The 16593-nt window shown below is 35.4% G+C and overlaps 1 protein-coding gene across 1 annotated transcript in view; it reads right to left on the bottom strand.

Annotated features, from left to right (window-relative positions):
* LOC132546470 (zinc finger protein 423-like) overlaps window positions 1-13500 on the bottom strand; it is a 68706-nt gene extending 55206 nt beyond the window's left edge. The window contains exons 1-2 of the mRNA XM_060210188.1: window positions 13439-13500; window positions 572-649 (exon numbers count right to left, since the gene is read on the bottom strand). Coding sequence (XP_060066171.1) covers window positions 572-649; window positions 13439-13478 — 118 coding nt within the window. The 5' untranslated portion in view covers window positions 13479-13500. The remainder of the gene's footprint in view (window positions 1-571; window positions 650-13438) is intronic.
* Between the last annotated feature and the right edge of the window lie 3093 nt (window positions 13501-16593).

Below are 16593 nucleotides of genomic sequence, written 5' to 3'. Positions count from 1 at the left end.
TAACCCTCTCAGTTAATTCAGTAACCCTTTAACTCAACAATGCAATGCATGCTGGTAGAAATGTGAGACACCATGCTGACATGAAATTTGATTCTTTACCCTATATTAAAAATGAAAACAAAAAAACACTAAGAAATTTCTTCAATCCAGTGCAATATTTTGTACTTTTTTCCGTTACAAAACACCTTACTTTGCAGAAATACCAAGCAAATGTCTTGGTTAAGCTTTTATGTTGAGATTTGTTCAATAAGGAATAAGGATTCTGTTCCCTTACGAACACAAAGTCCATAAAATTGCCATCTTTTTCTCACTTCTTGATCTTCAATTTTAAATGGCTGTTGAACTTTTGTTAGTATTATGTGACCATGTGGTGTCATACTACTGTGTCCAGTCAAAAAGATATATCAGAGTGATGACATCTTAAAAAAGTGATCCCCATCAGCAATTATACCTTCTAATGACTTTATAGTTCTTCTAAGTATGTACAACCCAAAATAACTCCACCTTCAGGTGTTGCTGTACTAGTTCAATATTTGCCTGGCTCACATCAATTGATGCTAATGTTACTTACATGGTTCCTCCTCCACATTTTCATCCTCATGGACTGGTTCCATCTCTCCTTCCACGTCATCCTCCTCTTCCCCCGATCCTGTCAACAATACAATCATTACATGAAGATAGACAATTCTCTGGTCCTCTCAAATTGTATGTAAAGAACTGGCTAACATGCAACTGTCAAGCACCTGATCTCACTTACATTAAAATTACTAAGTTGTCATTCTGAGATATGCTCTGACAAAATCATACCATCTGTGATATTTGGAACTCAAATTATTTGAGTCCTTGACTAATGCTTTTCCTGTGGGACTCAATCAAATTTTGAGAACCCATTATATTCCTTTGTAACTGGTCTCATCAAAATTTTAGAAATGGTGCTCTGGACGTAACAGAAAAAATCCTGGAAAATTGACTGATCATACATGAACACAATACAAACCACTTTAACTACGAAAATTAAAGAAATGCATTTTAAGATCTAGACATACTTGCATAGATGTTTTTATTGATTTATTTTTTATTAAATAATCCCAATTTTTTCTCTTGATTTGGTCTGTGTACCTAAGATCTAATGCATGATACAGAACTGATACTTTCTAAAAAAAAATTATCTAAACACCACTACTTCACACAGATGTGTAGATACAAATGCTGATGACAAAGTTATACCTTAATAGACTCAGTTCCACACCTTTATCATGACAAGGCAAAGATTTCTAACATTATCTGTTCTATACCTTGTAAACTGGTGTGGTGAATAGATTTGATCAGAGACCCAACTGTGAGTTTTAGTTTGTGAGTCCCATGTTTAGTCAATAACCACACAACACAGGTGATATTAGCATCTTCATAAAACTATATTGGTAATCTTACGAAATGAAAATCTGTCAAAGTTATTATCAAACTTCTCCACTTATAAGAAAGTATAATCAAACCCTACACAATAACATCAATGTTACTGTGCCCTTGAACATGCATTAATGTTACAATTCATTCTTTTGGGGAAAAAACTTTTACCACACAAACTTTCATTTTCAAGAAATTGTTTTCACAATTCTAACAAAGCCACTATGGAAATCATAATGTATTTGTGTATGACACAAAACTGTACACCAGCTACCAGTAGCTTGTACAAAGCTAATGTCTCCATAGAATTGTCATTTGATAAGTGCTGCAATATGCCTTCCCTGGCAGATTGAAATATTCTGGAAATTGGGTTGGTGAGATAAGGGCTTTTCGTTTCAATAAAAATTAGGCAGCACCCAAGGGGATCTTCCACACACCTCAAGTGCCAAATGTATCTTTGATATGAGATGATTTTTAGTGAAGATCTGCTACAAAAAGCTCAGGGCATTAAGTGAATATTGTGTTATTGAAAACATGATAATTACTGGCAACAGAGAAAGTTGTTTTAACTTTTAACTATATATGAGCCACATCCTTCCACACATTTATCTTTTAACCAGACCATCTATTCATCACGTTTAAATTTCAACCAGTGAAGCCCCATCTATTCAGTCTTCAAAGATGCAGTGGTAACTATCTGACATTTGAGCATGTCTTGTAACCATGACAATCATTATGTTATTATGACAAACATGAGGCCCATACAGAAACGGTCACCTAAGTTGAATTTTTGCTTTTAACAAATGACAAGCACAAACTTAACAAAACTGTCTTTGCCAATTTGCCAATAAACAGCATACAGATTAAAAACTGCAGAGAATTGTGTGTTGCAAGTGTGGATTTAGAGGATATTGCAGAAATTTGAACAAATCCAACTCTTAGGGCCCTGCAATGAAATTTTCAAAACATTGAACCTCCTTGTTAGCCCTTCATTCCAGCATACTACAGGCCAAATAACAGATCTCTGGATCTTTCGATTATCAAGTAGAAATCAATTAAGATTTTAACACATTTGACCCCTGTGACATTGAAAGTCAGTAAATTAAGGGTATAACTTTGAACAAACTTGGTACCCATTCATCCAAGCATACTACAGTCCCAATATCAGAACTCAGAGCCTTTCAGTTATTAAGAAGAACTCAAGAATGAAATTGTTTATGCTGAACAACACACTATGATGGACAAAAGGTGATTGCAATAGGTCGCTTGGCGTATAGGTCTCAGGTGACCTGATAAAAAGTAGTAGATTTAGGTAAGTCTGTATATTACAAAGACAAACAGCTGTTTCTATGACAAAATTGGTGTTATCACTACACAAATTCATTGTAAAGAGCTGGCCTGTATCTGCATCTTTCCGAAATTTCAAAATTACGCAAATGCATGCAAATGGCGCTAGCAAACATTGTGTAGTGAAATTCACTGACTTTTTAAAGCATAACTTATCCTTCTTGGCACAGTTTCAATTTTAGTGTTAGCTGATTACAACATTTATTTTCACCAGAAAGGTACAAACAGAATTACTGTCATCTTAGTTAGGTTGTCATTATTTGGGATTCAAAATCCAAATCAGAAGTGAAAAGGTAAGGAATCCCTTGCACCCAGCCATGGCCAAAGGTAAACCGAAAGAGTAAACTGTAAGGTCTCCAACCCCTAGGGGCCTAAGAGGCGGGGCCTAAGAGACAGGGCCAAGAGGGGTCCAATTGACTGAAACTTCAAATTTCTCCATCTGAATACGCAAATATGATAGAATCTGCAATTATTCTTGATAGATGGAAGGGTCTTAAGGTGCTTTTCCAAAATTTCCCCCTGGAAGGGGGATAAAATTTACTATAGGTAATATAAAACAAGAGGCCCATGGGCCTTAACGGTCATCTGACAAAAAGCAAGCCAAACCTAGAAAGTGGGTTGAGGTCATTCATTTGAACAAACTTGGTAGCCTCTCCTCCAAGCATCTTATAGGCCCAATATCAGCACTCATGGACTTTTGCTTGTTGAGAAGAAGTCGTTTGTATATTTTAACATATTTGACCCCTGTGACCTTGAAAGTGGGTTGAGGTCATTCATTTGAATAAACTTGGTAGCCTTTCCTCCCAGCATGCTACAGACCCAATATCGGCACTCATAGACTTTTGCTTATTGAGATGAAGTCCTTTGTATATTTTAACATATTTGACCCCTGTGACCTTGAAAGTGGGCCAAGGTCATTCATTTGAACAAACTTTGTAGGGCTCCATGCCATACTATGGGCCAAGTATTAGCCCTCTAGGCCTTCTAGTATTTGAGAAGAAGTTATTTAAAGATTTTGACATATTTGACCCCTGTGACCTTGAAAGTTGTTCAAGGTCATTCATTTAAACAAACTTGATAGCCCTTCATCCCAGCATGCCACAGGCACAATATCAGCAATCTGAGCCTTTTGGTTATTGAGAAGAAGTTGTTTAAAGATTTTAACATATTTGACCCCTGTGACCTTTAAAGTGGGTCAAGGTCATTCATTTGAACAAACTTGGTAGTCCTTCATCCCAGCATGTCACAGGCCCAACATCTACACTCTGAGCCTTTTGGTTAATGAGAAGAAGTTATTTAAAGATTTTAACATATTTGACCCCTGTGACCTTTAAAGTGGGTCAAGGTCATTCATTTGAACAAACTTGGTAGAGCTCCATGCCAGTATCCTCTGTGCCAAGTATTAGCCCCCTAGACCTTCTAGTATTTGAGAAGAAGTCGTTTGAATGAAAAGTTTACGGACGGCGCACGGCGCACGGCGGACGACGACGGACGAAGCATGATGACTATAGGTCATCGGACCCTTCGGGTCAGATGACCTAAAAATGTACACTTTTGAGTATTATTTGTTGATTTTCTACTGGAAAAAGGTCAAACTGGGTTATAGTTATTACTATATAATGACAGTTTGATGATATGCATATATTGACCTTAGTTGACCTCCAGGGGCTGATGGGCAGTTCCAAAAAGGGTCAAATTGACTGAAATTTCAAAAATCTTCTCAATACTCAATAATGGTAATATACATTACTCTTCTTGGATGGGAAATTCTTACGGTGCTTTACCCAACATGCAAATTTCATCACTCCAGGATCTCATATTTCCCCCTGGGGAGGATATAAAACTACCTATTGTTTAAATGTGAAAAAGACATTTTCGAACATAATTTGTTTATTTTCTATTCGAATAGGTCAAACATGGTTTTAGCTATTAGAATGGGATGACAGTTTGATAATATGCACATATTGACCGAGGCTGAAACCTGGGGTTGATTGGTATAGCCAAAAGGGATCAAATTGCTTGAAATATCATAATTCTTCACAATACCTGTACCCAAATATGGTAGAATCATTTACAATAGATTACATAGGAAAATTACATTTCTGAGCATAACTTGTTTTTAGTTTTAATTGGAAATAATCCAAACTTGGTTGGCATATAATGATGGTTTGATGGTAAACAGTTATTGCTCCTGGCTGATCACTAGAGGCTGATGGTGGGCAGGGCCCATGGGGTCAAATTTCAAAGATCATCTCTCCATATATATCCATATATAAAATCTATTTAACATTTTCTTCATGGTTTAAAGTTTAAATTGAAAAATTTAATTTTTAATTGAATTTTTTGAAAATCCAAACATGGTAAAAAGCCTTAGCATGGGATGGTAGTTAAAGTCATGTACAGTTTAAACTTGCATGATATGTAGAATGTAGTTCAACTTATCTTATTTTGTCAACAAGGTTATTTCAATGTTACAAGAACAATGACAGCATTGTATCTCAGATGGCTGTTAAGGTCCTGAGGCCTCTTGATATAAAGTTAATATAACTTGTATCACAACTGTTGAAACATAAAAGAAAAAATGCATCACCAACAATAAAAATCCTGCTAGGTTCCGCCTTGACTTAAATGCAAGTAAAAATATTGCGACTTGTCTAAAGTTTGACCAACATCTCCCAAAGCATAAAACCATTGAAGTGCTGACAAAAACTTACTTAGAAAATCATAACAATGACTTTGACTTGTATACTACAATTCTGAAACTTCACCTTGTGTGGGAGTCTTTTAGAACTGACTGAAGTTTGATCAAATACCCTTCAAGAAATGATGCTGCAAAAGCAGTGACAAGGATTTTCTGAAAACAGAGGTAAAGTAGTACCAGTGACCTTGACCCTAAATCTGAATTTGTTTGAGATATAATGATCCTTTGTAAGTGCATGGGATTAGTTTGAATACGATTCAATAAAGCTGACAGTGCTAGTTACAAAAATGTCCATGTTGTAATAAAAAAAAGTTTTTCAGAATGCTTACGAGACCTCCCCCTTAAGCCAATGATATCTTTCAGTCATTGTATCTAAGGAAATGGCAGACATTTTAGTCTAAACCTTGCTTGGAAATGTGTATGGGCATCCAAAGGTATAAAAGGCCTGCGACCTGTCTAATCGGTTACCATTATTACAATGAAGGCACAATGTGTCTAATAGGTACATAGCATAAGAATGTTTACTTTCTTTCATTTTTTTCTTCAGAGTGAATGGAGAACTTGGTAATGGACGTTGAATATGTATCTGTGACAATCATATATTATAACAACAGAAATACACATTAATTTACATTACAATTTACACGTCTTGCGCTGTGCATTTTGATGGAAAAAACACCCAATAAATCAGCAGATTAAACAAATCAGGAGTACAGACATAAATTCCTGTGTAATAAGCTTTGCTACTTCCAGTTACTTCCTTCAGATAAAGAGTTCACTACCCAAATTTTACACAATCTAAAACAGGTTACCACTTTGAATGGGTTTTACTAGTCAAGCATTTACACAACCAAGATTGAGAAAACAGTAAATAACAGTCATATCATATAAAGCATTTTCAAGCTCTTCAGTGACATAGTAAAATTGGATGTGTATAGAGTTCAGCGCACATGAAAATCTCAGGTAAGTGTGTTCTTTTTGGGTCAGTTTGGCAAGGCTTGGACTAAAATGTTGACCACTTCCTTAAATATGCTGTGCAGAAGATATCGCAATCATATGGGGCATCTCTGAAGCATTTGGGAAAACAGAAACTTTGGTGTTTATTTTCATCTAAAAATTATTTCTTTTTAACCTGCAATGTCAGCTTTAAAAAATGAATCCCAGAGGAAGCTAACAAGAAAATTTTCTAAAAATAGTTACAGTGACCCTTGAATTCTAACTTTTGCAATACGTAAAGCTGCCTTGTTAGTGTGTGAAGTGTGATCAAAATCTCTCTAGGAGTGAAGATGTTTAAAAGCTGACAATGATAAATAATACATACATAAAGACACATCCCTATATCCCCTGTGACATTCGTACTTTATACAGAATTTTTCTACTTGACTTTTAAATGATTATTATTAGTAGCATCTGAGATAACAATTTGCTATAGAGCTTTCTCTATTTTCATCAATAAATCTGCAATATGAGCAGTGATGAACTCTCGCGGTTCTAAATTTTCTTTTAAACACCATTAATCATTTTATGATGTTAAATTTCCTTTGAATTTGATATTTGGAAAACGGAACAGTCACTGTACACAGACTTCCTCATACTGTTGATGAACCCTGATGCTACTTCAGTCATATGTTTGATCAATTTATAGGAATCATAAGTTCATCACTATACCTAACAAAAGAAGAAAACACTGTCTTTATTATGTGCTCTTTCTGGTACTTAAGTTATACACAATAGGGTAGTTAATGTTTAAAATCACCAATATCTGGCCACAATCCTGTACATATTTTACTTTATCAACATTATTTATGATTGATCCCTGTCATTTTATAGGTATTTTCATGCAATCTTATAGAAATTAAGTGGGTACACATATCTTTTAGCACATTTCTGTGATACCAATTTGCCAAATATCAGAATGTTCTGATCCAGGAGTTTACAGTCTTTAAGAAGAAGCTGTTAAGTTCCAGACAGTTAACGGTCTGTCCAATTATCAAAATTACAAACTTCTATAACACTTTGTATAACTTTTAATCTAACCATATCTAGGTAATACAATACAAAGTTAACAGCGAACAATATTATAACATTGTATATCATAAAATCTAATCCTCTATTCATACTGTTCCTGTTTATCAAAAGATTGCTATTGGTTGAAAAAACTTTATACAGTGTAGCAGAATTGCTGATTATCTAGGAGTATAATCACATTAATTGTTGAGATGCTGATTTCCATTTACACACTTATATTTAATGATCTGTGATGTGAGTTACCTTTTGTTTTTTGTTCTAAGAAATCAATATTGAATTATAACAATATATTTCTCTAAGATCCAATAATTCAGTACATTATTCATCTAAATGAGACCTGTAGTCCCTGTGAGGTGGAGCTAATTTTCTGAATTATGTAATAGATTCTCTAGTTTATCTCGTCCTTTCTACTTAAATCCAAAACCCCCTAGCTGTCTTGAAATATTTCAATTTTGTTTCCATGCACCTGTTTTTACTAAACTTAGATATTTGAAAGGACAGCACATAACCCTTCTACGGGTATCAATTTGCATTGCAAATGACTAGAAAACTAACAAAAACATCAATATGAAAGCTCAATGTCCCAAAATGGAAAAAAAGGAAGAAAAGAAAAAATGTAAAGAGTAATTCTAGTATCTGACTGTAATCAAAAGATACACAGGCAATACCATAGGGAACCGATACTGCAAACTATAATTTCTAATCTACCAATACAGCCAGAGAGAATGATTCCCGTGGGCACGAAACATGCACAAGTAGACAACAAGTAAATATCATTGCTATCTAGGGACTACACACAATCTTTCTGAGGTGATCTCAGCAAGATGAAGACTTCTCAATATGGAAATTGTGCTGTCTGCAAATGTACTTGTCTCCCTGGAGTACTATACCATTTTCAGAACTAAGGGAGCATTTTCAAGCTAAATTTTCAAATGAAAAACTTGCAAGCCTAATTTATCGGAGAAATGGCCCACATAAAGTTGCCTGATGACACATACATTTATGTCACAGATGAGCAGAACACAAGGCAAATTGATATTGTGATCACCTCCATCTTCCTCAGAGAAAAGTTAAGGGTGTTCCTTTCTCAATCTCAATCACCCAAGCATCCACATACAAACACTAAGGAAGCTCGTCACAACCATTAAATTCCTCCAAAATTAAAATTTATTGTAACATATTTTCAAAAAACGTTTTTAAAACTGAACTTAAAAGTTCACTGCACTATTATTCAGAAATATTATTGTTCATAAAATATCAATTTTATTTCGAATGTTTCATGAAATATCCCCATGGTTTATGAAATATGTGTATTTGTTGCAACCACCATTTAATGTTAAAGTTCAACCTTTTCCTATAACATTCAGTTCATCAAAACTTTGATTTTCAATTATTACAGGTGATACCATCAATAAAACTAAAACTTTGACATTGTGGACATCCTGTTATTAATTAACATCTACATGTATCAATTAAATTCCCTTAAAGGTACCTGGCAGACAATTCTAGACATCAGAAGTTTTAGAAATATGCCACATACAAATGTTTCTTGTATAACTTTTTAACATTAAGAGTGGTCAAGCATGACATTTCAACCTCTTGACCTTGACAAACAATTACAATAACAAGATTTTTCAAGTGTACTAAGTATGAATTAAATAATGAATAAATTTGATGACTGTTTCACCAAGTCCAGATACAATACACACAAGACTTCATTCTAAAAAGGTAAATCAACATTTCATATTCTTGAGGTTTGATGTGTTATGGGGTATTAACAGCCAGGTCCATTTGAAAAGCTGTCCATTAATGATGGGGCCACTGATGAACATTGTTATAGTGCCATCACACCGAAATATCATAATCAAGACATAGCAGCAAGAACCACACAAGGCCACATTATACTATCAATAATCAAATCAGTTCTTGTGCACCCCATGGGATGCCAAGTACCCTGCCAGCATGAAGTATCATACATGTATTAATGACTGGTATAGGTCATAGCTTGGGGCAGAACAATAATGTCCCTTAAATACTATTTAACTAAGTTATGAGAGGGATATAAAAAAAAACCCAAAAAAACAAAGAGAAAAAAAATACCCCAAGTTTAGTTGCCTCCCTTGATCATGCAATTGGGACAGCAGGTACCCTTCTGAAGCTAGCTACCTGCAGGGCATTAAATACAACTGCTATAACGAAGGGTAATTATTATGTATTGTGTTGACCTCTTGCTTCAGACTTGGAGACAATTTGAAAAGGAAGTAAATTTAGGTATCAAGACTTATTAGGTCAAATATGTGTTTCTGCTAATTATTACCACTTGCTCATACATAATTAGACCTAGTTCACTATAAAACAATTGCATGACAATTAGGGTATCAGAGTGATTCAGATAATAATGCAGGGAATCAGTTTAATTTCATTACCAATAACTGCATGCATGGAAATGATTAAATATTGATTATAATAAATTTCAGATGTTTACTCCAAAATTAATTTGAGGTGTGAACATGTGTTTCTCTTATTGAAAATATGGTTTATTTTAAAAGATTGTTAAAAGCAGTTGTATTAATCTTTAAAACTAGAAATTGAATTTATTACATAAATGTTACCATTTTTACAGCTTTAAATGATTAACAAGAGGATGAAGGGACCTGCATTGCTCATATAACAAAGAATTTCAAGTATATTTGATAAATAATTTCCTTGCCAGGTTCAGGCTGTATAGTGGTCAAGCATGCACAGAAGTCGCCATTCTTTACAATGCTACAGACTAAACTTGGACAATATCCTTGTACAGAAGAAGGATGTCTGATGTCAGACTCCTGGTTCATACAAAATTAGGTTCCTTCCAACTAGGTGTGCTTCAGACCAAATCAGGACAGAATCAAGGCATTCCTTCGATAGAAGGACTTTAGAAAATTTCCTTTGTTTCATCTACTTCCACTGTTCAGCTCCACTCCTCCAATCCCAGAGGGATGAGACCCATCATTTATATGACACAGATTCCTCTTTTCCTACGTATGTGTCAGATCAAATTAACAAAAAATCTTGATATTTCTACAGAAGAAGAAGGATTTTAAAGAATTTTTTCTATTTCACCCTTTAGGCCTCGCCCCTCCCACCCCAGGGAGCCAAGACCCACTGTCTATACAAATTGATTTCCCTTTACCAAACAATGCTTCAGACCAAATTTTCACAAAATCCAATAATTCCTATATCAGGAGTAGGATTTAAAAAATTTGCTCTATTTCCCTTCCTGGTCCCTGCCCGGTCACTGCCCCTCTAACCCCAGAGTACCGAGACCCACCATTCTCCAAAACAGATTCCCCTCTACCCAAGAATGGTTCCAACCAAATCTGGACCAAACACAATTATTTCTCCAGGAGAAATAGGTATTTGAAGAGCTTGCTAAATTTCCCTTTGTGTACCCCCATACCTCAGGCTCCTGGGGGCCAAAAGCTAATTTATAATTTGGTTCCCAATCCCCTAAGGAAGCTTCTGAACAAATCTGGTCAAAATCTGTTCAGTCGTTCATGACTAGTAGCAATTTTTAGTACATTGGACCAGGTGAACTAAAAATTACCTCTACATCAATCCATCTGGTCATAGTATAATTTATATAGACTGAACACAACTAACCACAGTGAGATCTATATAGACTTGACACACTGACCACAGTGACATCTATATGGAATAGATATTCAAAGACCACAGAGAGACCTTAATACAGACTAGAGACATACTGACCACAATAAGATCTATATAAAGACTGGATATACTGACCACAGTGAGGTGAGACCTTAATACAGACTAGAGACATAATGACTACAATAAGATCTATATAAAAACTGGACATACTGACCACAGTGAGATGTGACCTTAATACAGACTAGAGACATACTGACCACAATGAAATTTATACAAACTTGACACACAGACCATGGTGAGATAAATAAAGACTGGACATTGACTATAATAATCAAGATGTTCATTGATTGGAAACACAAAGACCAACACCAGTTTATTATTTTCTGGACACTTACTGACCACAACAATTGTCTATAGACTCATACTGACCTCAATGTGATCTATATAACCTCAATGTGATCTCTGTTACTGGACACAAACTGACACACACTGGACACACAGAGACCAAAGTGAAATGTTTATAGAATGGATACTCACTGACCACAATATGATCTATTTTAGACAGGACAAACACATACAATCACCACAGTGATGTGTTAATAGACTGGACACTGATGGCCACAGGGAGATCTATATAGATCAGACACATACTGACCACTCTCAATTGTTTATAGACTGGACACACACTGACAACAGCGAGATATTTAGTCAGATGTTTATCAATGGATACTCATCACAACAAAATCTTAATAAACTGGACACATTCACCACAATGAGATCTATAAAGATTGGGCACACTCACCACCTTGAGATCTATATAGACTTGACACACTCATCTCAATGAAATCTATATAGACAAACACACTCATCTCAAGGAGATCTATGTAGACAAACACACTCACCTCAAGGAGATCTATATAGACTTGACACACTCACCAAGGAGACCTACATAGACTTGACACACTCACCACAATTAGATCTATATAGACAAACACACTCACCACAATTAGGTCTATATAGACAAACACACCCACCCCAAGGAGATCTATATATACTTGACACACTCACATCAATGAAATCTATATAGACTTGACACACTCACCACAAGGAGATCTAAATAGACAAACACACTCACCAAGGAGACCTATATAGACTTGACACACTCACCAAGGAGATATATATAGACTTGACAAACTCACCTCAAGGAGATCTATATATACTTGACACACTCATGTCAATGAAATCTATATAGACTTGACACACTCACCACAATTAGATCTATATAGACTTGACACACTCACCTCAAGGAGATCTATATATACTTGACACACTCATGTCAATGAAATCTATGTAGACTTGATACACTCACCATAATTAGATCTATGTAGACAAACACACTCACCTCAAGGAGATCTATTATAGACAAACACACTCACCTCAAGGAGATCTATATAGACTTGACACACTCACCACAATTAGATCTATATCGACAAACACACTCACCATAATGAGATATATCATAGACAAACACATTCACCTCAATGAGATCTAAATAGACAAACACACTTACCTCATTGAGATATATATAGATTTGACACACTCACCTCAATGAAATCTATATAGACAAACACACTCACCTCAATGAGATGTATCATAGACAAACCCACCCACCACAATGAGTTATGTTATAGACTGGACACATCACAATGAGTTCTATATAGATTGGACACATAGTGACCACAGTCAGTTGTTTATAGATGGACACACCACACAATGGCTTTAGTGAACTTTTTGTATTTTATCATTACATAGTGTTGAAATCTCACAGTAAACTCTACCACAAACTTAATGTTGGTTTCTAATTAAAGATATTTCACCTATTTTTTTTTTCTTCATTGAAAAAACATTTAGTAACCGACAACATGTAAATCCAAAATTGAACTAATTTTCTCCTCACAGGGTGAAATTGCAAAGTGAACAATATGCCAGATGTTTTTATCCTAATGATGTTTCTAGTTACATAATTATATAAGAACATGTGATATAATATCAGACATGTATGCACACATATATGGATAAATCACAATTAGATAAATGATATATTGACTTAGTATTCTACACTATGTTATAACTTTAATCTAAATCAACAAACTCATAACATCATTAAATTATAAACTATCAACTGTTGTCGTTAGTAATGTTGATATCAATATTATGACATTTACTTTTCAATTCACAATTTGGGAATGGCTGTTGACTTGCGTACAAACAAACATATTAAGTTATATCTACATGCTTCCTACTCACGTTTACAAGATCGAGGTCTGGCCTGCTTTCTCCTAGACATGAGGCTGGTCAATGGTTTAACTCCAGTGTGTCACAGATGTGTCAGCCTTGGGTTGTCGCACCTGTCCAGAGTTTGTCCTGTTACCTGGTCCCGCCACTCCGGGGGGTCGTGCTGTGTGCTGCTAATCAGTCTGTGGCAACAAATCCATACCATGGATAGCTAACATAAATGAGAATGTCAGAGTTCACAGTCAAAACTCATTCATTAAAGATAATTACCACCAGGGACATGGAATGGGAAGTTTGAAGCTGATGGTAGTTCGGATTAATTGTTCACCTGTGTGAGCTCAGGAGACATCGTCTGTTTTAAAACTACGCCTCTCGCTGTACAAGTTGTGACACTTGCTGGATAATCTACATTTTATATGTGAACCTAGGCCCGGTATCCTCAAGCCGAACTGGCGGGTTGGCGGGCACACAGCGGCGTGTTGAGTAAACCTACTTCCCTGGGCCTCCCTCGACTCTCGGCACTACAGTGAACCAGTCGTGATAATATTTCTCTGAAAGCTGAAGGCACAGCATGTGGGATTTGGGCTACGTCATGGAGATGAATATTGAATTGCTTTGTAACAAATCTATCCCCAGGGGACCCCTCCCTTGGGACCCAGCCTTAAAAAATGTCTTGGCAAAATCTTGGAATGAAGTGTGCCTTTGGGACTGTGACAGTCTCCGCTATCGCGAGACAAAGCAATATCTGCAGGTATTTTTAGCTGCGAAATCAGGGTGTGTTTCCCGATAACACATCTGTATAAATCGACTTCCTGTGGGAGTTGTTCCATGCTGATCGTCGATGAACAGATCCCAGTGGGGTTCCTATTCAATCATTCGCCGGCATGCAGCACCTTTCATTTGTAAACAGTCAGTCGGACATGCGCAGAGAACCGAAACAAGGGACGCCACTCTAACAACGGGTGCGTACCGTACTAACTCCAATAATCTAAGACGAAACTATTAAAGCGGCATGATCATTCAATTTTGTCACTTACGGATATGTGAAATGAAATGACAAACGTGACATTAGACAAACTATAAGGATACTAGATGATGATGATTTCTACATTCAGAAACATGCAGTCCTTTGCTACAATATAGGAGGTTTTATTTAAGCGACAGTAAATGGTCAATAGTTAACGTTGTACTGTATAAAACTTTTAACATGATTCGAGGAAAAATATGACCATCGGCATTGTTTCTCCGAATAAAAGAAAGTTGTTGAATTATCTGTCACCAAGTGACAACGTCTGTATGAATAATTTACACAGTAGTTAAGGAAAGTGCATTTAAAACCGCGAGCGCAAACATTTCAAAATACCGATCGACTGCCATTATTTATCATATGGAAGGAAGGTCCCTGTAACAGATATACTGTTACCAAGGCCATTTTATTTCAATTATTACACATACATAAAACATTAAACTCGTCGTAAAGCAATTTTCCAGCATGTTTTTATATATATCGTCTAGCCATACACCGTGAACTTATTATTAAAGTAAGGGATGTATCAGGACTTTAAACGTGCACGAGTTATGATAAGTTTTTTATTAAATGCATTTTAGGTCACCAGAGACTTTAAAAAAATCTCTAGCTTCTCCATACCCAGATAATGTAGAACCAAATACTCTTCATGGTTCGAAGTGTCTTACAGTGTTTTATAATGATAAACTTTATTTATTTTGGCAATAATTGCGAAACAAGTTTTTCCAACTTATATACTCGTGTTGGCTCTGATGGAATCGCGAGTGGGGCCAGTGCTTTACCATATAGTTAGTTTCATCATGACCTTAGGGTCTCACATTTCCCCTTGGGGAAGGGTAAATTTTACTATAGTTTATACAGGAAAATAACATTATTGAGCATTATTTATTTGTTTTTTTTTTATTTTGTTTTCTTTTTTTTTTTTTTTTTAGAAATAGTTCAAACTTGGTTAGAATCTTGTAAGATGACAGTTTGATGAGATGCACATATTGACCTCGGCTGACCCCCAGGGGCTGATGGGCGGGGTCAAAAATGGGTCAAATTGACTGAAATATTAAAGATGTCCTACTTATCATGGATGGAAGATTTTATATGGGAAAATTGAGTGTAATTTTTTTTAATTCAAATTTGATAAGAAGCGTAAGCATGGGACAGCAGTTAATGTATACACAATTTAATATTTGCATTATGTATACAATGTAGTTAAAGTTTTCTTACCTTTTAAAACAAAATCATTTCTATGACATGTTACAAGAAGTATTGTAACTCAGGTGACCGTTAAGGCCCTTGTACCTCTTGTTATTTTTGATTTTTTATTAAAAAAAAGTAAAAATATAGTAGCGTTTTTCTAAATGTTACGACTGACATTTGCTATAAAAATGGTAAAAGGCAGATTTGAAACACTAGTTTATGTGAGTAAAACAATAAAATAAAGGCATATCTCATAACAAAACTAAAATAGTAGAAAAAGAAAAAGCAAAACCCAAACAAACAAAAGTTACTTCAAACATGCACAAAATGCTAAGCATTTCCAGAAGATGCATTCCAAATGAAAATTTTAAGAATTGAGATTAATACCGGAAGAACAATAAAAAAAAAAACACTTTCCAACAACAGCTTTGAGTCACGAATCATTTTATAGAGGACCTTCCGTGATTTTCTATTTCACAGAAGATTTATGGAACAAGGCTCAGGATCGTTCGTAAAATAGAAATTCTTAAGGAGTTTCCTAAATCTCATATAAAACGGAAATTATTGTACCCGTGCGAACATTAGTGAAAGCAGTATGTTTTAATCGGATATCGAATATATATCGACGATGCTTTCACTCCTCATCACTTTTTGTGGTGACTTCCAGCATGAAGATTTCGATTAAGATTTTATTGTCATGCTCATCTGCAACAGGATTGGACACAAGTTATTAGAACATCATTTAAGCCTTTCCCAATACAAATTACAATTGAAGCATTTGGCAGACAAAGTACCATTGATCTGCAAACTGAAAATTATTTTTAGACTTATCATAATTTAAAATCTGTTACTAGATTAAATGAAATTGAGTTTAATTTCCATACAGGAGTAAGCCTAAATTAAAAAGGAAAACGGGGCTCCATATTAAAGATTAAGGAAATGCAGTTGT

This window comes from Ylistrum balloti, unplaced genomic scaffold (assembly GCF_031769215.1).
Source record: "Ylistrum balloti isolate Yb309-2 unplaced genomic scaffold, AGI_CSIRO_Ybal_v1 Utg369892, whole genome shotgun sequence".
NCBI lineage: Eukaryota > Metazoa > Mollusca > Bivalvia > Pectinida > Pectinidae > Ylistrum > Ylistrum balloti.
This window is presented reverse-complemented; position numbering and strand designations above follow the sequence as displayed.